General features: G+C 39.3%; 1 protein-coding gene across 5 annotated transcripts in view; it reads right to left on the reverse strand.

Moving 5' to 3' along the window:
* Nucleotides 1-6,819: 6,819 nt before the first annotated feature.
* Nucleotides 6,820-24,376, reverse strand: part of GADL1 (glutamate decarboxylase like 1) — a 175,742-nt gene continuing 158,185 nt past the window's right edge. For 4 of the 5 annotated variants that reach the window (XM_038127862.1, XM_038127863.1, XM_038127861.1 and 1 more), the window contains 2 exons: nucleotides 16,884-16,970; nucleotides 6,820-7,507 (listed from right to left, as the gene is read on the reverse strand). In XM_038127862.1, coding sequence (XP_037983790.1) covers nucleotides 7,334-7,507; nucleotides 16,884-16,970 — 261 coding nt within the window. In that variant the 3' untranslated portion in view covers nucleotides 6,820-7,333. The remainder of the gene's footprint in view (nucleotides 7,508-16,883; nucleotides 16,971-24,376) is intronic. The other variant, XM_038127859.1, reaches the window with a different exon arrangement.

Genomic DNA, 24,376 nt, shown 5'->3' on the forward strand with positions numbered 1-24,376 from the left:
TGGGGGCAGGACATCCTCTTTTGCAACACCCTATAGAACATTGATATTTCTCACGGAAAGGAAAATACAAAAAAAAACCCCTGACATTTGGATTGCTTCAGAATAAAGGTCCTGCACTACTCTGGACTGGTGCAGACTCATCTGGAGTTGTGGGTGCAGTTTTGGGCATTACAATGTAAAGAAGACATTAAGCTATTAGAGAGCGTCCAAGGAGAGCCACAAGGATGGTGAAGGGTTTGTAGGGAAAGCCTGGTGAAGAGTGGCTGAGGTCACTGTCTGTTCAGACTAGAGAAGAGGAGACTGAGCAGAGACCTCATTGTGGTCTTCAGCATCCTCAAGAGAAAAGGGGAGGGGCAGCTACAGATCTCTTCACTCTCATGACCTGTGATGGAACTCAAGGAAACAGCATGAAGATGGCTCAGGAGAGGTTTAATTCGGATATCAGGAAAAGGTTTTTGGTTACAGCACCAAGCCTGGCAGATTTCAAGAAGTGTTTGGACAATGCTCTCAGGTATGTGGTGTAACACTTGGGGCACCCTTTGAAGGTCCAGGAGTCAGACTTGATGATCCTGATGACCCTCCCAACTCAGCTTATTCTATGATTCTATTATAAAATCAAGCCTGGAGACTGAGAATTCTGAAGTCATACAAGTTAAAAGTGGTTTATACACTCCTGAACTCCTTTTTTTACCTTGGTAAAAAGCAAGGGTAAAGAATTACTGCTTGGCTGGGTGGCTCAGAATCAGGGAAGTGAATTTTTCATGTTGCCATGAGTTCTCCATTGTTAATCTTGGATGCCTCAAATACACCAGTGTCATAATGCGTTACATGGCATTCTGGTCACTACTTAGGCAGGATAAAAGCAAATAATCACAGGTCTGCATATTTTTCCCCAAAGTCCATTGAAATTCAATGTTCTTAATGGAGACTGCCAAAATCAAAGTAACATTTTCTGACAAATCATTTTTGCCAAAAAAATTCCAAGATCTTTCACTTCCATTCCCTCCTCTGCCACATATGAGAGGTACAGGAGTGCTCTTTGAAAAAGACCTCCTGGTACAAGTGGGTTACCAGAGGATACACCAGTAGATGGAGCACATGACTCTGAAGAGCTATGCTTTGGCTCTGTAGCACCAATTAATATTTTCACTGTTCACTGCTCGCAGCTTGAGGTATAACAGAGCTGGACCAGCCACTGAGCCTGCTGCCCAGCTCGAGTTTCCTTGCTGCTGTTCTCCAGATGAGAGGCTAGCTCTGCTTTGATGATCACTGAATTTCTTGGCTGGGTGACTTTATTTACATGCTATTTAGACTTAACTCATGACTGCTTTAACACTGCTTTTTATGCCATCATTATACTTATCTTAATAATTTTCTGTTTTGCAAGTGTTTAGTTTGTCCTACCTTAAACAAAAAAAAATGCTTGCTGCTTTTTGCAAGTCCCCAGAGATTTTTGCACTTTTTTTTTAACTGTCTCCTCTGCCACACATACTTAGAAACCACCTAGTTCTCCATGCACATCAAACTCTAAAATCTCCAAGAAAACTTCATCAGCAAATTTTGTGAACATATGTCTGATCTTCCTGGAAAGGTTAGTGATGACAGTATGAAGTTAGATTAGCTCAGAATCAATACCAAAGCATCATCCTGTCCCCATTACTCATCTTTCACTAGCAGTCCTATTCACTTTACATTTTCAGTCCTGCTTCCCATCTTATGTAGATTGTCCCAAATGATGAAACAGCAAATACTTGAAGAGTCTAGTCTAGAAAATCAAGTTTTTTCTCCCATAAAACTCTCTGGCTAGTCTAGCAACGCTCCCTCTGCTAAGGCCATATCAGAGTATGTCCCATTTTTCACTCACTGCTGTCTCCTGTTAGTGACTTCTTCCACAATTTTTCTAAAGCTATGGTACTAGTTTTTACAAAAATAGAAGTTTTAAGTTCCTTGTGTATCATTCATCTGTAAAAAAGGACAAGTAGCATTTCTCTTTGCCACTCTTTGTCATACTGTGTTTCTCAAGGCCAAACTGGTCTCCCATGTGAAGTCTTGATTTTGGTGTTACCAGTTTCAGCAGAAGCTGTGGCTGCTCATCATCTGAGCATCTGGACAAATCCATTACCGGAAAAGGGAAGGCAAAACATCCCATCAGGAAAACCTGAGCACTACACTTGCTTCACCTTTCAATCTTAGCCCTTATGCTACTCTGACATTTTTCCTATAGCTCCAAATACTGAAAATACCCCTCTGAAAAATAATTTTACAGGCATGAGAGAGGGTACAGAAACAAAGAAAGAACAAAAATTCATATCAACTGGCATGAAAAGAAAGGATGGATAAAGCTGCCAGTGTCAGTGCCTGACAGATTTAAGGAGTCATTTCCCAGAATGACAAGCTGGGTAAGAGTTTCTTGGAAGAATGGTGTTGTGCACAGTTGTACAGAAAAATGTTACTTTCCATGGGTCTGTGCTGTTTCATGGCAAGTGCTTTCATCATACTTTCCATTTTTAAATAGCTTTGTACAAGTTATAAGAAAGAAATTAATTCATCAATACAGAACATCTGTGACAGAATTAAGAGTCCATATCTTTCACTTTCTATTATTTGCCTTCATCCTTGATAAAATTAAAGATTTTACAAGTTTTCTTTCATGAATTTTAGAAATGTGATCTATTGTTCTTTAATTGTACATGAGCTACCAAGGCTGAAAGTGGTCTTCTCTATGGGACTTTTTAAAGATTACCCCTTCAGTGTCACTTTTTTTACCAAGACCACTTTAAAATAAATTTTACCTTGATACATACAAAAATCAGCGATGTACAACAAAGTGTCTAGACTTCTGGAAGGGCTTCTTTAGGATATTGGATGGGCCATGGCATGCTGGGGCAGATTGCTCCAGGGCACGTGCAAGATCTTCAATGACTCCATGACTGGAACAGCTTTCCTGCTCCACTCCTGCAGCACAGGCACACAGCAATTAACTTAGCAGAGGTTAATCATCCACACAGCCGTTCTGTGGGCTTGCCTTGAAACCTTTGATATTCTCTTTTTCATTCCTCTTGCAGAGCAAATTTCCTTGTTTTGTTTTATTTCTCAAAGTAATTTTTTGGTTGATTATTGTGCAGTTACAGAATTAGAGTAATAACATCTAATTGTACATCTGAAGACAAAACATGTAATTGTGGGAGACTAGATTCAATTTAAAGAAGGAAAACCCCTCCACTAGGGTTTCTTGTGGTGTACACAGTGCATTTGCCAGGCAGTGTGGCTTTGATTGCATCTAACCTGCAATTAGCGTGAGCAATTAAGACAAAATTAACCTGTGCAATTGCATTATTTCAGGATTTAACAGTAGCAATATTTAGCAGTTACTGCACTAGATACAGTGCTCATAAGCTCAAATAATTACCAGCATTTACCAGTTACACCACAGAAAGGAGGACAGGAATGAGTGGGCCATACCTGCAACATCTGATTTCCAACAACTGATTTTCCACGTTACTCAGCCACTGAAAAACCATGAAAGTAGCCAACAGGGAAGAGAGGCTGGGCAGATTTGGCCCTGAAGAAAATGTTGGACTCAAATGCCACTTTTAGCTCACTTTTGGCTTGTCACAGAACTCCTGTGTGACCTAACAGAAGAGATCAAACTCAACACTTAGTGATTCTGAATTATTCTCTGCCTTCAACACTTCCTATCAGTTTTGTAAGGGCTATCACAACACTTGGAGATTTAAAAATAAAAATCACTTGAGCATGAATCAGTACTGTGGGCCGTGTGTATGAGAAAGCCACAAGCACATAACAGGTTTATATATACTCTCACTTGGCATTCTGGGAATGTAACTCAACCAGTTCCATTAGGCTTTTCTTAAAGAACATTTCTTGTTCTTTAAGGACAGGTCAAATGATATTTGAAAAGCATCTTAATGCATCACTGAAGGATACAAATGAAATATGCTTAAATTCAGTCTCACAAAAATAAAGATAAATCTGACTCTCTAGGCACAAACATAGAACAGATAAACTGAGATGTTCAGAGTGCCAAACTGGTGTTGAAATGAGAGATCCCAGTGATAAGACTCAGGGTCCAATCCAGCAAGAGTTTTCCAGTTAAATCAGTGGGTGTTAGAAGAGCTAAAATCATATGTAACCAGACTGTGATGATTAGCGCTCATTTATCACAGAAAATCATAATAGAAATCCTGAGAAATCCTGAGACAGGGACTGCTGGCTCGAGGCACAATGATTTATGTGGGTGATTTTGCACATGGACCCATCACAAAATGCTCAAAGTTCTCACAAGATGAAACCATGCAACTAAGAGTAAAATCTACCTCTGTATCCCTGCTAAATGTTTCTTTCCTTTTATAATGAAAAAATTATTAGAGGTAGACACAAGAAATTACAGGCAACAAATGGATCTGCTTCTACACTGATTTATGCATGTACCTCACTACTTCCAGGACTTTGTTTAGCATGCTGAATGATGGAGCTTGCCAGTAACTAGGAGAGGGAGCTCCTAGCCAATCCCAGCTAGCTAGAATAGCAAAAAAATAACAAAAATATAACAAATAACAACAACAAAAACCCAAACAAACAAACAAACAAAAACAACAACAAAAAAAACCTCCAAAAAAAACAGCACACAGATAAACCACATCCTGAAGCAGGGTTAAACTAGGTCTCACATTTTAAAGCTGAAGTGTTATTTATCTGGAGTGCTTAGAGGTACCTTCTATGTTTGCATATGCAGTTTTAGATTGACAAATGACAAAGACATCCTGTATTTATAGGGGTGTCATTTACTTCACTTTTTATTAAAATCACCAGCTACAAAATAGACATTTTGTACATACTACTCCTACATAAGCAACTATGGGAAAATTACATTAGTCCTGAAATGAAACCATCATATTGTGCACCTGGGACACAGTAAGGGGTCAGAAACAATGGAAAATATATGGAAATTGGATAAGGTACTCACATCATACTGGAAGGTTAACCTATAGCTTCAAAGAAATAAGTGCACATGTTGATCAGAGACTTATTTTCTGCAACTATGAAAAAAGTTCCAGATTACTCTCATTTAAAAATACTATAGCCACTACTGCTACAGAAAGGAACTGTGTTACTTCCACCTGACATGTGCCATAAGTGTCACAGGGTCTGGAGAACACGAAGAGAAAGACAGTAACACTTTTTTGATCGTGGTGACAGATCACCACAGACCAGATTCTTAGCTGATGAAAGGTGTTATAACTTCTCCATGAGTCAAAAAATCAGGTACTCACCATGAATCTGGACCATAAACAAAACATACTGACACTGTATTCTGTCTTTTCCTTCAAGATCAAAAGAAAAAGAGAAGAAGGAGGGGTAATGGTCCTGTCTAACTCAAGATGAAAGAGCAAAGTCGTCCCCTTCATGCAGCATTCCTTGTGCACTCTGCACTCCATCCTGAGTGACTGGGAGGCAAAAAAAAAACCTTATGGGCCCTGAATTTAGGCTTTCCAAGATCAGGATAACTGGTATAGCCAGAAGCATACTCTTTCAACAAATGATGGAGGGATTTGTGGGTATTGAAGAGCAAAACCCAGGGGCCGCATTGTGATATTCATTTTATTATCAACATGGGTTTTTGCTTAAAGTCTGATGTATCACTATGATAGCACAGGTATATCCACTTCCAGGACACTGGTAAGGACACCTGTCAAGGGCTGCAGGTGACCCTTGCTTTTAACTTCTGCTCTGACTGTGTGACGCCCTTGGTTATCATGACCTTGTTAAGTTTTGCTCACCATTATCCTGGAGACTGGAACCAGGAATTTCATCCAATGTTGGATCCTAGTACAATGTAGGAAATGGAAACAGGGAAGCTTTGTGTTTATAAACAGCTTTCAGGAGGACAGAAAACATTACAGCAGGAAGGGTCATAGTGGTCAACGCTACCTCAAATACAGAATAAGGAGTAAACAGCAAAACATAAACATTGAGCAGATGTTGATTACAAGGTGAAAGACATGGCTATTTCCATTGGTTTGCTGCAACAACTTCATCACAAGAAAGACATTTCTATCTTTATAAAATGGATTATTTTTATGGAATAAAAAACAGATGAGAAGTATAGTCTAATTCTTACCACAAAGATAAAGCGCAGAACTTAATTTTGCAATTTAAAATTGACCAAAAATGTTCAAACTGTTCATATCCTAAAATCACAGGAAGACCTTCTCTGATCACCACTACTGTAATAGCAGAGTAAAATTACAAAATTATATTGATGACATAAAATCGAGTAATCTTAAATCTGTAGGAAAATACAAACATTCACAAATAAGTAATTTTGCTATATTATTAATATAAAGTAATCATGCATAAAAATATATATCTTCCCGGTAAATATATATTTTTTTCTCTGTTAAAATTTTAAAGTGCATCTAAAAGCTTCTAAATAAATCTTTACACTTTAAAAATAGATGAAGGTGAACAGCAATTCAGAAATGATAGGTAACTCCTGTTGACAAAGAAGTAAGAAGTTCTAAATGTTATTCCAATATTTTCAGCTCTCCTAAAGTGGTGATATTTTGGATGGGCAACACTGGCAAACACTGGCAAACTGACTGGACCAAATGACTGTGTTTTATAGAATCACAAAATCCAATGGGTTGCAAGGGACCTTAAAAGGTCATCTGGTTCAACCTGCTCCTAGCAGGGTCAGTATTGGTTACTCAGGGCTTTGTGCAGGAGGTTCCTCCTGGTGTGATGACTGCACTGAGCCTCATTTTACCGTCTGCCTGATCTCACAGTAGACTAGTTAGGTGGCCTTGAGGAACTCATCTCATATAAGTTCACAATTTCCAGTCTTTTCATGGTAATTACCAAACTAAAATATTGACAGAGTAGATAAGAGAATTAACTAGCATATTAAGGCTCACTGACAAATCCACTCGTAATAGCAACTTCAGAGGAATTTTGCCTGCATGCATAAGTGACCAGTTTGAGCTACACTGTGCACAGGCACCCAGTAAATAGCTGCCTTTCCTGAGGCACAGACACCATCCTCAGAAGCGCTCCCTTCTTGAGGAAACGCTTCCCAGAATGGCAGCAATGGTGCTGGAAGCACCAGCCTGCCCTCCAGCCCCTGTCAGCAAATACTTTCCTGTGGAGGGGTGTTTTACCTGTAGAGATCTCAACACCAATCTGTAAAATGACAGTTTCCAAACTATATGTCAAGCTTTTTACTACTTTTCACAAAATAGCACCAGAATGCTGCTGCCACTCTCTCTGTAAATACCACACGTGAGCAGCACCTGATGCTGTGGCGCTAAAGCTACAAGTCCTTAGCGAGAAGCTCGATTTCATCCAGCAGGAAGTCCATGTCCTCTCGGCTAACTTGCGGGCTGATAATCACCTGGCGGAAGAAGTTTACTTTGCCCCAGTGAGGCTGGTACCCAAGCATCATGCTGCCCTTCTTCATCATCCTCTCCTTAATGATAGGAGCAACCTGCAAGTAGAGACAAAAAAAAAAAAAAAAAAAAAAGGCTTGATGTCACACTCAGAAATACAGCATGTTTGGGCAGGAAGTGTATTTTGTGACTTACAGAGTTTTTCTGAACTGAGTTTTGCACTCCTTGCCTGATTTCCCCACTGCCTGCCCCAAGGAAAGCCAAGCTCAGACCTGCAGGTTTAAAGCACTGAGACCCTTGTGTTCTATAGTTCCTGAAACAGTTGGAGCAAGATCTAAACCCTGGTGCTTGAGGCATTCATCAGTGACCTGGGACAGGCTGGGTTAAGGTCCCTAGTCTTCCTGCTTTAGATCAAAGGTTTGAACTCAGGAAGAACATCAGCTGCAGCTGGTTAAAGCTGTTTCTCCTTGTGCTAACCAGGCTAAGCATGACTTCTTGCCCTTGATGACCTTCTCCACCACATCTGCAAAGCAGCTGTCCCTAGAGGACATTCTGCATTGAACCCCTGCAAAACTCAAGTTGCCAAAAAACTCAGTGTGATGCAATATTAAAGGACACGGCCCGATCCTGGCACGTAAGATTTCATCTCGTAGATTTACGACATGAGTAGCTTTTGGCTACACCAGTCTTGTGTTGCATGGGATGAAATCTTACTGCAGGAAAAAAACCCATGAGTGAGACTGGCAGAGTCAGGTCCTTACAGCAGAGCACTTGATCTCATCCCAGTAGGGCTCTTAACTTTGGCCAATCAATCTTGTGCATAGCTTAGAGCATGTGAGTAGTTCTGCATTGTCATGCTTGAAATAGGCCATAAGCTTAAATGCATTGCTGGACTATTCCTTGGAAGGCAGAACTAAGTATTTTGACAAAACTATTTTTTAAAAGAGCTTGCTTTTTTAATATATTAGTAATAACACCAAGGTATTTCAGAAGAGTGAGCTCCTCTCCTTCTCTTTGTGATGGTTTGACTTTGAACCAAGAAAATAGGTGTGTGACCTAACCTTGCTTCCTGCAATAATTTATTTCATCTCTAAAACTTTGTGCCTGATTTGCAAAAGAAAAATGATGATGCCGAACTTACCTAATAGCTTTATTGTTACATGACATATTTCAGTAGTCCTTTTTGCTTAGATAGAAACAGATAAAGTTCTCAACACTAACAGCTTTACTGTGTTTCTTTAGTGGCCAAGTCCCCTGAGAATGGGCCACAGCAGCAGAGGAACAGCTGCCATTTCCTCAGAACAATGTCTCAACAGCATGGACATGAACTGCAACTAGTTACTTCTAAATGTATTCATCTGGTTTGCTTGTGGGAGTAGTGTGCAAATTAATAACAAATTCAATTTAATTTAGTTCTTAAAAAATAAAAATCCTCCACTTCAGACCAAAGATATTCCAAACTGCACCTACACCAGCTGTGTCCTGACATTACCCTGACACTGTGACATCGTGACCCTGAGGTGGTGTGCTGGGCACCATGTACACAGAGAAAAGAAAAAATTCTTCCACCTCTGTCCTTGACAGAGCCCCCGGGTGACTTCTGCTCAAGGAATAAAGACACTACAAGTGCAAGGGGAGAAGTGAATTCTTCTTAATACACTTTCTCAGGCTCTTCTTTAAGATTCAAATCCCTATGGCAGCTTTTAGCCTTTATTGATGTTCCATCACAGTTATTTCATCTTTTGTATCACACTATTGATTCTTTTCATCCCTACACCTGGTGCTCCATAATCCATCATCCCAAAATGTGCAGTAGTGCAAACAGAGGCCATGAAAGCAAAAACATTTACAGCATTTACAGCTTCAGTAATTTGAGGACTGTAAATATACTACATTTCTGTAGGTCTTCTCTTGTGGAAAGGTAGAAAAAACTCACTTTTATTATCTCATTTATTATCTCATTCATCCTCCATGCTAATGAATCTGTCCTCTTAATTTGAAATGTGTTCATCCCTTTTTGAAAGCAAAACAAACTCTTCCTACATAAATAAAGCAAAACAAAAAATTGATTTATAAACTTTTGGTGGGATTGGTTTTGGAAAGACTTTCCATCACATATTTTGCATGTTCTTTTTGCTAAAGTGGTGCAGTCAGTGTAACAAAACTGTCAAGGATCCTATCCATAGAAAACAATAAGGAAAAAAATCTATTTTCAAATGTTTAAGCACATGTCTCACAAAAGAACCATTAGATGATACCTGCATGCTGAGCTTGGACTTGAGTGGCACAGGGTGTGACTGCTAATAGAAGGGAAAGGCAGCTACCACTTTGCAGCAGAAAAAAATAGACCTGTAAGAAACTAATTGCCTAGTGAGGAGTTCAATGAGTTTAATTCTCACTGAAGTCAATGAGAAATGAAAATGCTCAAATATCAGAAACAGCTGCACAGCCCCATTCAGGATAGGGTCCTTGGAAAGCAATTTAGTGAGAGTGAGATTGCTTCACCAGTCCAATTATTTTCCTACAGAACTTTGTTCAAATTGCAAATCTAATTCTTTATGTGGCCCATCTGTGGAGCAGTCTCAGAATTTTAAGTGTAATATATCCTAAACCTGAAGGTCTCTTCTCTCCTTTGCTCCCTTCACCTCTTCCTTCCCACTGCTAGTCTCCCCTGCCAATCTACCCTGGGGATTATTGTTTCAAACACTCATTATTGCAGAATAAAAGCTATCAGACAGGTTCTTCTTCCACCTCAGAATGTGGGGAGAAGGTGCCACATGTGCAAAGCCATTCTACACCAGTTTCCCACACTGTACTGTGCAGCCAGAGCCCAGGGAGCTTTTCCTAAGGATTGATGGGTGCATCACAGTCTGTCTGGGCAGAGCTACACAGCGGCTGTAACAGCTCATACTTCCCTTACTCCTGATAGCAGAGCTTTTTAAAACAGAAGAAAGATTGCAGAGTAGTTTAGCTCCTTCTCTAGCAACTTGAATGACAGGGTAATCTCTTTTCCCACACTCAGCCAGCACTCTGCCACACCACCAACAATAAAAAGTTTTAGCCCTAAACTTAAAGCTGTTTCTATCTAGAGTCCAGACCACAGCTGATCCTCATACATATTTACATGGACAATGCCAATACCCAGAGCAGTATTGGGACATCTACACACATATACACACAGGAGTATGATAAGTAGCTGGGATCAGCTTAGACACCACAGCTGAAGTATCTAGTGCACCAGGGGGACCAGAAGAGCAACAGATGTCCTTCTCCATATCTCAAGTATCCTTGAGAAAAGTGATTCTGCACAGTCACATCACAGTGCAACTTTTTTTTTTTTTTAACCTTTAAACCACTGTGTCCTACTACTTGATCCATCAATGACATTTAATCCAAATTTCTCCAACATTTTAAGGATCTTCATCAGGCTCAGGTTATAACAGCATAACTAACTTCAGGAGCCACCTTTACAGTCTGACTCAACAAAGGGATTGAGCACATTCTCAGCAGGAGAATCCCATACCCAGTGTTTCCAAGAGTTAGTTCCCAAATTTGGACCATAAAAATCTATTCAGGGGACTTGATGCAAGTCCTATTTGAGAAAATTTCTTCTTCCAAATAGCAAGGCCTCCAAAACCATTCTCACCTTGGTCAAGCTATGCAAGCCTTGTTCTTAAGCCAAGAACAGTATTCTAGCACCTGGGTTTGTTGTGCAAAGGGAAACAGGCAGAGGAGCTCTGTTAAATAGGTAATATTCTCAGTCCATTAGTCATGGCACAGTATTATGCTTTGGAATTCATTCGCCATTAGCTGCCTTTTGGTGGACATTATGGACATTTGTAAGAAGAACTGGTTTGCAGATTTTATTCTAATAACAAAACAAAAAGGAAAAATCCCAGTAAGATAACAAAGTCCTTAGTTTGTTCAAAGCCCATAATCTCATTGACTTCTAAAATACATACCCCACTATCACCAGTTTGTAGTTCAAGTTGTACACTTGGTCCAAAATAGCAGATAGCTTCTGATGCAAAAGAACAGAGCAGAGTAACCTGGCTCCTTTGTTCATACCAGGTAAATGCACCAAGCCCCCAGCCTCAACTGCATTGGTGCTGCTGGGTATGGACAGCTAAATAAGTAGCTAAAGAGAAACAAAATTCCCCAAAATATGCTGTCTTGGTTGGGTGGGGTTTTTTTGGTTTTTTTGGGTTTTTTTGTTTGTTTTGGTCTTTTTTTTTTTCTGAAGCAAAGAAATCAGCACCTTCTGGTTTTAATTAACCCCCTACTTTTCTACACTGATATTGTCCCTGGCAATTGCAATGAACAGATATGCTGAAAGTGCAAGAAAGCTCAGGCTGGACAACTGCAGACTGGCTGGCTGATGGAAGACCATGTCTATTGTATTTGCAGGGATCCCCAAGGCAGGGAGGAATGATGAATCTGACTCCATGTTCTCAGAAGGATAATTTATTATTTTATGATGCTATATTATATTAAAGAACACTATACTATACTAAAGAATACAGAAAGGATACTTACTAAATGCTAAAAAGATTATAATGAAAACTCGTGACTCTTTCCAGAGTCTCGACACAGGTTGGCCCTGATTGGCCATTGAGTCAAAACAACTCACACCACAATCCAATAAAGCAATCACCTGTGAGTAAACAATCTCCAAACACATTCCAAAGGAGCAAAACAAAGGAGAAGCAAATGAGATAATAAATGTTTTCCTTTTCTCTGAGGCTTCTCAGGTTCCCAGGACAAAAATGCTGGGCAAAGGGACTTTTCCAGAGAATGTGAATGCCACACATGTCAACCTTGATAATAAATTTCTTTCTCAAGTACCCTCCTTTAATCTGTAAGTGACCTCATTTTAGACCTAATTGAGTATTTTCAAACTGTCTCATCACAAATTCTATTCCCTGCCCCTGACACATCTGTTACCTGGATGCCACCGGATGCTGCCCTCATTCTCACAGACTCCAGCTGGATTTCTCTAGTCATGCCTGATATTACATATCACAACAGTTTTTCCAAACAGTCGGCTAGAGGCTATAAGCTTTAAAAGCAACACTATGTTTTGGGTTTTTTTTATTTAAACACTAAGGCAAAAGCAGTGAGTTGCAAAATTGCTAACAATGCTGGGTAAAAGTATTCTGCTAAGCAATGATTTTATGAAAATAGATTGCTTCAGGGGAAGAGAAAAAAAAATGAATTTGAAAAATAGCCTAAGATACAATCAGCCAGAAAATAGAGAAACCAGGAACGACTAAACTTTTTCTAAACTTTGGAAACAAGCATGTTTTGAGTATTTGTTTCAAAATACTGTTTTCAATTAAACTTAAATTCAATTGAAAATTGACCCATTTTTATTAAATCCCATAGAAAAGAACTGAGAAAATTTAAACTATGCAAATTGCTTCATTTTAGCTTGCCTGAAAACAACTTTCTGATCAACTAAAACCAAGAATTTCTTCCAGTTTCACAATTCAATGGCGAAGCAAAAAAGAAATTCATTATTTTTACAACCATAAGTATGTGGGATCAAAAGTGCTGACATTGCTTAAATTAAACATCTGTAGAACTGCTGTCACTTGTAAAAGAGAAGAAAGTTTGAGAAAACTCATGGGACTGCCCACTCTGTTGGCCAAACCTGTCTGGACTTCCCATGTGAATAGCTTTGAGTAGTGTGGATGAGGCTAAATGCACTAACCCAGCAAGGACTACAAAGACAGAATGCCTACAAAAACTAGTGTTAATATTGGCAACTACTATCAGAAACATTTTTCCAAATCTTCTGAACAGTTCCCAGGTGGCTGAGCATCTCTGCAACACAAAACTGAGGAGTTACTCCAGTTGCTGGCAGCAGTAACTCCCAATCACGGGACCCCATTCTGCTTCCCCTGATATTAATTTCCAAAATGCCATAGACTTCAATGGAAGCAGAATGCAATTATCTAAATTCCTGCTTAAGCCTCTGCTTCAGGTGGCAGTTTGCAAACAGCCTTCAGCTTTTTCTACAGAAAGCCACATTCACAGTAAATCAATAACCTTTCTAGGGATCCATAAAAGCAGGCTAGACAGCTTTGGAAGAACAGGAGCATATTAGCAGCTCAAACTATTTCTCTTCCTCAAATACAGCCTTGATTAAATTTTCCAAGGTACAGAATACCACATGAGGAACTGGCTGAAGATTGGTAGCTAAAAGACAAAAAAGCTGCCCTTTTGACAAAAGGGAAAGATCACATTCTCACGATTTCACAGATATGGGAAACACATTTTGTGTCCTTGTCTAAACTGTTTCTTGCACTGGAAGACAAGTTTATACAGAACAGTCCCTCTCATCTGACCACAAAAATCTATTTTGTCTCCCGCAGAAGGGGCAAATTTTCATTTTGAAGTTCATGATTTTTACTTAAAAGGCAACTATTGGCTGTTAAAATATGACAAGTTATTCTTCCTGCTAGAAATGACCAGTTTGAATTCATGCATTTTCATAACAAAACCATTGTACAGCAATTGCTACAAAAAAAAAAAAAAAAAAAGTCAACAAACCCCTGAGTATTTGGAAGTATTTGAAGTATTTGGACACAATCTTAAATTTTTACATAATGATCTACGAATTTCAGGGCTTTTTCACAATACAGTTTCTTATCTTGGTTAAATGATAGAATAGGGGTTTGAAGTACTGGATACAGACTCCACAATAGGACTGGTCCCAAACCCTGTCAGAGGCTGTTTGGACAAAGGACTACATCTCTTTTGGGTAACATGCTTCTTTTTTCCTAAATAACCCTTCAGAACAGTGAAGTCTTTATGTGGTCATACATTGGTGAGGGTTGGTCTCTTCTCTCAAGCAACAAGCAATAGGACAAGAGAAAATGGCCTCAAGTTTTACCAGAGGAGGTTTAGATGGGATATATTGGAAAATTTCTGCACTGAAAAAATTGTCAGGCACTGGAGGAGTCTGCCCAGGGAAGTGACTGAATCACTATCCCTGGGTGTATTTAAAAGCCATGTAGATGGTTTAGTGATGGACTTGGCAGTGCTGGGTTAATGGCTGGACTCGATGAGATAAAAGGCCTTTTCCAACCTAAATGATTCCATCATTCTGTGATTCTATCTATTGCAATTGGCCAACCCACTACACCATGATACAAGTGGGCAGAGCATTCACAAGGTATGATATACGTATTTTATAATTTCTATGTTAAGCAGGTCTCACAAAGACCTGCCACAACATGCCTGCTGCATTTCCCAGTGTGATTGCAGAAGATAAGCTTGATATCAATTATACCAGTCAGCATCAAGTAAGAACAGTAGCTGACATTTTAATATCCATCACTGGATGCAATACAAATGAACGAAACACTTTTCTTTCTTGGTTGGCTGTATTCACAAAACTAGCTAAATACTATAAATATTTTGAAATAATAGTGCTTTCATCATATTTTAACGCTGAGAAAGTATATTCCCCACTGTTAAATATTTTTTCTTGCCTTTTGCTGCAACATCAGTTGCTGGCTTTAAAACAGGCTTTTCCCCTCCTGGTGATAATTAAAAACAAACTCAGACCATTTTTCAGCTGTCACAGCAACCAGGACAATCGAAATACCAAATATTTGCACACCCAATCACAGCTTTGTTCCTTTAGCCAAGGCTCTCTGTAAAACCCAAACATGTTTTTCTTTTGTCTAGAATTTGTTCTGGGCCCACATCCCTAAACCACTAATAAATTATTGCCTTACACTATTGCGCCAGTGTTCCCTTGTGCCACACCACGCAACAAAAGCAGAAATAAGTGCATTTGTCAAAATAGCAGAAACCACTTCCACGTTCTTTGGGCAACTAGCATACCAAAGAAGAACAGATGCTGCTGCATTTTTGTCCCAGAACCAACATTCTCTGTGTACCTTCGACTCACACTCAGGGCTGCACAATATGTCCACACTACCACATACTTCACATCATTTTCCCATCCACTGCTTTTTGCCAGAGGACTTGTTAGGAATCCCACAAATCCCTAAAAACTACCTGAATAATAGGAGATGGTGGGCTGGGTTCAGATTTTGATTGTCTTCAATGACTTCTTTAGGCTGGTCATTTATAAAGAGATTCATATATAAAGAAGCAAGAGAAAATAGCCTTCAGACAAAGTATTGGCCTCTGAAAAGGAGAAGCCAGGACAAACAGCCCCCAGAACAGAATGAGCACTTGAGCAAGTTTGTATGTGTTTTTACTTACAGCTAAAAAGTACATTGGTGAACAACGTGGTTTTCCACGTGCACAGTCCCATGTCTGCTTCTCTCCGAGTGCATGTGGTTTTTCAAGACAATTCACATGGCATTCTTATTATTTTTCTTTAATTTCTGTGTTGCTTTACCAAGATCTTATTAACAAGCCATGTAGAAAGTGCAGGCATTAAGAAAACTCCAGAGGCTAGCACACAACACTACTATTCCAGTGCTCTCATCTGCTCAAAAGAGTTGAGCACTACTGGTTTCACAAAAGTAATTATTTTAAAAGCTTTCACAGCTTACACGAGGCACCATTTTATTAAGTTCCCATTTTAGTGGCTAGGATTTCCACTCTTTCAACCCTGCCAAAGCTCCCCTTCTCCATCCAGGATGAAAGGGTAGCATGTAGTCTTGAAAGCAAGAGTAACAAAAAACCCTATTCTTTTGGTTTACACGCACAGGGCTGAGATTCCCTTCTATTCCATTGAGGGAATAAAGAAATTATAGTGCAATGTGAATGTCTGGGGCTGGCAGAAACATTTTACGACAGGAGATGGTTGCATTATGTGGTGACACAAGTTCAGAAACTCAACATGCTTCTAGTGTAGAAAAAGGAATGTCACTTCAGAAACTTGGAATTATTCTCCACTGTTAAGATCTTATTTACTATTTGCTTAAGTCAGCTTCTGGTATTAGGTATTAGTACCTGCTGTATTTACAGTACAGTAAGAACTACAGAGCAGCAATGCATATTCTTTAACCAGATCTAAAGAAAAATGGGTATTTCAACAAAATTAGGTAAATTTCATACCTTCTTTTTTTCTCCCCATCACACTGACTTTCTCAGAGGCTGCATACAATTCCTTGGAGAGCACAAGGGGATGGTGTCTACCATGACCCAAAATGCTAACACAAAAGCAAGGCAGTTGTCTAATTTGATCACCTAATTTAACATAGAAAACGATCCCATTTGCCCCTCCACACAGTGAAATGCAAGACCAGTAATTGTCAGTTATCAAAATTATTTTTCTGCCTGAGACTCTTTTTGGTGAATCCTGATATGGCTATGAAATAAAAGACACCAAGCCCTATCAAAGTGAACACAACATTTTTCCCATGTACATCTTGCCCCCAGACAGTGTTCACTCCAGCTCAGCATCGCTCCTCTCCTCGTTGGCAGTGAGCTGTTTTATCTTTTTTTTTAATCCCCAACTGAAACCCAACATATGTTACAAACCTCTGGGATTAATGCATGGACAACCAGGAAACTGAAAGAACAAAGCAGGATCTCCAGGGTGTCAAAAATGTGCAATTCTATTGCAATCTGAAAGGGTGAAAAATGAAAGGAAAATAATGATTTGCACCTATGAGTATTTGCAAACTAAAGAGTCAGAGTATAGGTAATGATGATTAATAACAGCCTGAGGTAAGTAGAACTAAACTGCAGTCAATCCCTAGATAATTAAGGCCAGTTGAAGGGGAAACAGCAGACTAGGCACAAAATTTAGAAACCATTTTCCAAGGATTTGTTACCTCAAAGGAATACACTAAATAAAAGATCTGCTAACCTTGGGCCTAAACCATAGAGATAAAGACATATTCAGAGGCACAGATGAAATTTTCTAATCCTGTACACCAAATTGCTCTGAGGATCTTATTCTTCCACCAGTCTGACCAGGTATTCCCTACTTACCATGGCAAATGGCACAATTTCCCTTAGTGCCACATCTACCTATAAATCACACAAAATCAGAAAGAAAATAAAAGCAGGGTAAAGTACTTGCATGTCTTTGTCAGGATTCTGCACCAGCATAGACAATCTTACAGAGAAGGAGAGAGAGCAAGAACAATGTTTTGAGCTTTGAAAGCAATTATGATCTGCTATATAAAACTTATCCATTAAAGTCTCATAGATTCCACTTCCTTTATTGAAAAAGTTCTCCAGAACTCAATAAATACAAATAGTCTTTCTACAAAAATTTATAAATTTTCTGACTGGTCAGTGTGTCTGGAAAAAGCTCTCCACATTAATCAACATTCACCTACAGAACTCTGCCATTGAAGTCACAGGGAATTTTATAGCTAAATTCACCTGTGATAGAGTTAGACTAACCCATGTTTCCTTACAAATATCACCCAATAAATTATCTATTAAATTTGAAATATCTGTTGAATGGATATCAGTCTCAAGGATTTTCAACTGGTTTAGAGGAATGATTCTCAGTTATAATTTCTTTAGATAGATTTTGTAGATATTTCTAACCATACTGACCCCTTTGGAGAGTAACAAGTAGTCCCTCCCTTGTAGGCATGAAAAAGAAATATACTCCATCTCTTTCCTCTTGAAACTCTTACAGCTAGAAAGGAATCTGTGCTCAAATATCTAAAGCACAACATGAAATATGAAGTCCTAGAAACAACTTTGTATCTCACTACACATGAAGGGGCAGGATTTCTTTCCACACATCCCCAAAATTATTTTTGACACCACTCACATCACACAAGTATAAAGACTGTTTAATCACGCAGATGATGCAAGCTGTACACCTTTTCTGTGGCATTAATAGTAATTGATTTTTTCTGAACATTTCTGAAATTTCTTATGAAGCAACAGCAAGGAAGGACAGTTTTATGTGAAAAAAGGACAGTTTAGGGCCCAGACCTTTTTTCTTCTATCTGCAAATTCAATGTTTTCCTTCAGTTCCCAAAAGAAGTGTTTGATGCAGCAGAAGAGAAGTGCAGCTCCCCTCTACTCCTAGTGAAGTTGGTGATAGGAAACAGAAGAGTGCTAACGTAATAAGTAGATACTAATTTAAGTGGACACAAGCTTAAGATTTATTGACCTGAGAGCAAGAGGTCAATATTTATTCAGAGAACAATAAATCTTTATACTTCATTCTAGCAGATATTAATCCAATGTATTATTAAATCCATCCTATTTAAGTTAATTAGACTGTGTGTCCTCTTGAGCCTTGTTGCCAATAGTCATTAGTATTGCATGGGTCATTATTACTGTGCTTTGATAATTAAATCATATAATATTCAATAAAATTAAATATATGGGGATAAAAATATTTATTTTTCTCTATCATGACTATATTGTTGTGCATTTCGTTAGGTTCTCCTTCATGCTGCTATAGACCTTTCTTACATTCTTTTGCCAGGACCAGCACAGCTAAGGAATCAAAAGCTCTGTTTGAACTATGCCATTTTTTAAACCTTTCCATTTGTCTTAAAAACCTGATGCTCTTAAAGCCACAACCACCTACTTGTCATGCTCTAAGCGGGCAAGAAGGAGACCCACAAATCAGTAAGTAGCTACTGCTAGGGAAAAGAAAAAGAGAAAAGGAAAAGGACCCATACTCCTAAGTATAAGTGGAAAATTCCTTCTATTTTGGAGTTTTACAGTCCTTTCCATCCTCACATTTCAATGTACTTCTTAGATAAGAAGAAACACTATTATCTCCACTTTAATCTCTGAAAGGAACTGAGTCACAAGAAAGGAAATAATGACTGAGATCTTAATCACAACTCTATGCCAAAGCTAGGCGTCACTCAGGTACATTAGTGAGCAGGACAGTGTATTTTTAGTGCAAATTGGCCTTGCAAATGCTCTTGCAGAATACATATAAACTCATCCAATTTGGGTCAAAGAGGTTTCCTTCCTGGAGGAGGCTCAGCTGAGCAGCAGCAGCAGGATGTGATGCAGAGTGCTCCCCTTGCAGTGCAGAAGCCAGCTCTGCCAGTGGGTAGAACTCCACAGTGCACACCCAAGGCTGCTGGATGCTGTGAGCTTCACTCTTAGTGAAGGCTTAGTGAGGGATCACAGAAAATCAAATCCTGGTCACTCCATCTTCTTTATACCACACACATCACTAACACAGACTATTTCCCAAGTTCCACCTCTGTATATTGACTTAGATTGATCTTTGACAGTATTTTTCCTTCAGGGCCCACACTGTTTACAGACTGTAGCTGGTTATTTTTGTAAGAGCCTTGCACATAAGGGGAGCAGCAGCTTGAGAGGAAGTGTTAGGTACGTTGAACTGTACAACATGTTACCCAGAGACACAGCCTTCAGCACTGAGGATAAAATGTGGAAGCAGGATTCTATTCCCATCATTTTGGCAGTGTAAAGGTTAGACATCTAGCCTATGCTAGCCATCTAGGCTTTGCCTTCAGTTAAGGGAGAAGAGGCACTGCTAGGGAGTGATTAATCTCATCCTAGAATAAGACAGGCCTTAAGATAGACAGGCTCAGTTTGGAAAAGCTTCTCTCCTCCTACACAGGCTTCAGCAGAAGACCTCTACTAAGTTTTTGTTGGCTAAAGCAAGGTGAGATGAAGTCCATGCAGACATTTTATCTTGAATCAAGGCTATCTAAAACCCATGTTCCTCTGCTGTTTCTAATCTAAGGTGGACTGCCCCAAAAGCTGCACTGGATGAAATACAGAGGGAGGATATGCAAAGTACAAGAAGACTCAAGGGCAACCCAGTGTGAAAAATGCATTATGCAATGCTTAGGTGAAGAACCAAAGGTGTGAACAGAGAGAGGTCTGGAGGTCTTTTCCAACCTAAGTGATTTTGTGCATAAAAATACAGGGAAAACAAGATTAACAGGGCAAATACAAACAGACAGATGGTCAGCGCCCTTACCTATCTCAACCACACACTTAATCACTGCAGACTATCCTTTATTCTTATTAAATCAAATTTCTTTCTTCTACATGGGTGTGTGAACATTAATAAACTCCAAGATGAACAAGCCAGATAGCAGGACAGGAGGTCTGAATACCTGCAACCAAGATGTCAGCAACTGGATAGACTCAATTTCCAAAACTAGCGACTAGAGAGACGGGAATATACGTACATATCAAGACTTCAGTCTTTACCATCTGAAGAGAATATGATTGTTTGCAGTGCCCATGTCTGTACGACATGATTTTAGAAGTGTTCATGGGGATGCCAGTAAAAACACTGCTCTCTGTGCTGATCTCTGCAGCCAGCTGTGTGTATATCACATATTTCCTCTATGTGTGTGTGTGTGTGTGTGTGCATGCACACACATGTGCACATGGGCACCTCCTGGAATTTGTGTACTCACTGGACTTGAGAACAGGGAACCACAGTGGTCTCACACCTATTGGGCTGAAAAAGGAGGAATGTTGCTGGGCCCCAAGGCCAGCCACCTTCTGACATTGTACTGAATTGCCTCTGCTCTGGAGTCTTTTCTGTGGTTGATAACCCAACCCAAACCATTCTATGATTCTGTGGTTTTCACTGAAATGGTAGGGATCTGCACTTTGAATAATTTTCAGTATGTAAGAAATAATTTGCGTTTTATCCCAGGGGCATCCCATTGCTCCCACAAATGCACACTGATCATTAGAAAACTCTGGGGTGGAGCTTCATTTGGCATGAACTTGAAATGGAACTTCAGACTAGGATTAAATCCACATATGTTTTTACCTCATTGTTTTATCATATGTTAAATTCTCTAAGATCAAAATCTTAAAGTGCACAGAATGAAGCAATGCGAGGTTTGCATTTCTGAGGCTGTTTGAGCAAGAGCCATCTTTAACCAAGAACAGTTGTGAGAATACGTGCAAACACCATCCTAAGGGTGTGCCTCAACTCTCTTGACACTATTTCCTGTCTATGTTTGGAGCCAGTTTTTATAAATTTAGCACATACAAATTCCTTTGGTGCACTGCTGCCAAGCTGGCCATGTGTACATGCAAAGATCAATTTTTCCTGAAAGCACAGATTATGTGCATGCATACATTACATATATGTATGCATGCAGCTGTGTAGGACCAATTTAGAATGAAAGTCAGGCTTGCAGTGGACACCTCCAAAAATACAAACACAAAAAAAAAAAAAGCCAAAGGAAAAGCTCCATCTTGTACATGGCACAGCTCTCCAACAGGCTACAGAGCAAATGACTCTCACATCTAGAATGGCTATAGGCTACTGCCCTCCTACAAGCTTCAAACTGTGGTTATTTTACTCTGCTCAGATGATTCTCATTATAACAGGGATGAGTGCTGAGTGAAAAAGTCAGTGTATGAATCATATCATCAGTTCAGTTGTCTGGAATTCTGCTTTTCCATGCATTTCCTCATTGCTACACAGATCACCAGTGTAAAACACGTCGTAGCTGCATCAAATTTCCTTTTGCTCTTTTAACCCTACAATTGCCTGTGAGCAGATATGTATTTGCTGCTATCCAGCTTCCTAACCACTGATGATCTGTGCCTTCACTGCCTGCCTCACAGAAGTCACAAAAAGTTACAAATATTTACACTGAGGTTAAATTCACGGGGGATCACTTTATCCAGCTTCTGGATAAGACTCTGCAATGAGTGCCTATGTTCTGCTCAGGAGGGAAAAAAAAGAAAAAAAAGACAATCCAGATGTTCAGTTTAAGCCTAATTTAAGCCATGCCATTGCTCCATGCACCATCAGATCTCATCCATTTTTCCATACATGGAGGTGGCTCCTGAGCACTGCATCTTTTGCCATAGCCATCACCCATGGCACCTCCTCCCAAACTGGAGCAGAATTAGGGTTCTTTCCACCAGCTTTTAACCTTGCCAGAGGAAGGATGTATGCATGTGAGTGGCTCTGAGCTCTAGTCACAAGACAGGCTTCTGCTTCCTTACAGATTTACACAGAGAACAAAAAAAGAATTTTTCCCATCTATTAACATTTACTGTTCATGTGACACATTCCCTCTTACAACTGTTTATTTGAACTATATTTTTTTGGCCCATAATAGCTATAGTACAGTCCAGTCTGTCTTGTACATCATCATCTTACAGTCCTGGGTTTTGTGCATTTCCCTCTTGCATCTAAACAGTGCACCACTGATATTAGTGACCTACAGTCACTCTGCACTGTACTGTACTATATTTCCCCTTGTCCCAGATCTGTCTAGGTCCACCTATCAGCCTCCATTCCTGAATATTATACCTCGCCTTTTTCAGTAAAAGAATATTTTTCACTGATTCTCTTCAGTGGAATGCATTTTTTCCAGCTACAGAATCCAAAACACATCTTACAATCTTCCCTTGAAGCCAGTAGTAATCTGAAAGTACAGGACTAGAGCAGGTTTTATAATTTCAGAGTGGGCAGTACAGAAATGGTTTTTTCTTGGTTTGTTTCTAATCTTATAAAGGTCTGTAATCATGTTTTCAGAGTAATGCCCCCCTGTTTCTTCATGACTACCTTGTCTTAGCCAATGGTAATCAATCTGTACATTCAGAGATTTAAGTTTCAATCCATAGCAATTATTTCAAGAACTAGTATATTTGAATTCCTTTATTATGGAAACAACACTAACCCCAGCTTGAAGTTATGGAATATTTGATGAACGTTTTACGATCTGACAGAGAGAAGCACTTCCTACACTTTTATCCAACAACTGATTTAAAAAATCACAGTTAGAACAGGATATATGAATTTAGCAGCACCTCTACCTTAATCTCTAAGATGATTCTACTAAATAAATTTATCATTACTGGACAGCAAGAAAAGTTTAAAAACTTGGCAGGAAAATCTGTCAGTCTTGTGTTTTCATTTTCCAACATCAGCTGTGATTTTGGGGAAAGAGAACACAACTTGGGCTGCTTTTGATCCCCATCTAGTGCATGAATTAAAGAACTACACAGGTTTGAGGACTGATTTACAGATTTAAAGTTAAGCAGCAGCAGGATTAACAATTCTTTTTATCATTTCTAGAAGAAATGGCTTAGTGAACTTGAAAAAGCAGGAATTTCCAGATGCCAGGAATTTCCAGTCAGTTGTTTCATGAAAATACTGTTTTTTAGTAGTCTTGACTGTCATGGTCTAGGGATATAAAGAGAGCAAGACCTGCATGGTGAAACAGTGTCTTCTTCAGTCCAACTTACTTAGTGAGAAGGAGCAACATGGTTTGTAGCAAGGAATCCTTTCACCAAGCCTCTTCCGTGTGTTTAAATGCTACATCTATTTCATTGTTTTCTGATTTTTTTTGTCAAGTCAGAAACATTATTTGCAAAATTCTTCACTTACAAAAATGAACTGTGTGCATCGTTACAACTAAAGCCCACGTTCTGATTGTGCTTCAACGTTTATCCATGCAATGGGGAGGACTTCAAGGCTGGTAAATCAGTAGGATAACTGGACAGAGGAAGACTATCAGTACCACGAGGGGTAAAAGCCCCTGGCAGTTTTAGGTGTTGACCATTGTAGATGACTCAGGACAACTTGGACTACTCTTTTCAGTAGTGGCCAACCAAGGCCAATTCTTGGATAACAGACTTGCTTTTCAGAAGTCAATACTGTGATTCCACCCACAGAAACTCAACATCTTCACCCTCAGGAACTTACTTTAAAAGACCAAAACAAAACAGAAAACATGTTTTTACTAAAACAGGCTTATACCTTCAATATTAAATGTTAATACTGTGAATTCCTATCAAAGATTAGCAGGAGTTTCAGGAGACACTGGGAAGAAGACTTTGCCTGTAGACGGCAGAATAGCCTTCTTTTTAAGGGAAAAAATGCTTCCTTTCCCCCATTTTCTTATGAGGCCAGGTGAAGGAGCAGTCAAAGGTGCTTGAATACCATGACTTAGCAGTAGCCATAGACACTGTTATACAGTATCTACCCATGCTAATAACCTCATCCAGCAACAAGCCAGAAATAATGTCTATAGGTATCCCTTTACATCTAGAATTCAGACCAT

Source organism: Motacilla alba, chromosome 2 (genome assembly GCF_015832195.1).
Source record: "Motacilla alba alba isolate MOTALB_02 chromosome 2, Motacilla_alba_V1.0_pri, whole genome shotgun sequence".
NCBI classification, from domain to species: domain Eukaryota; kingdom Metazoa; phylum Chordata; class Aves; order Passeriformes; family Motacillidae; genus Motacilla; species Motacilla alba.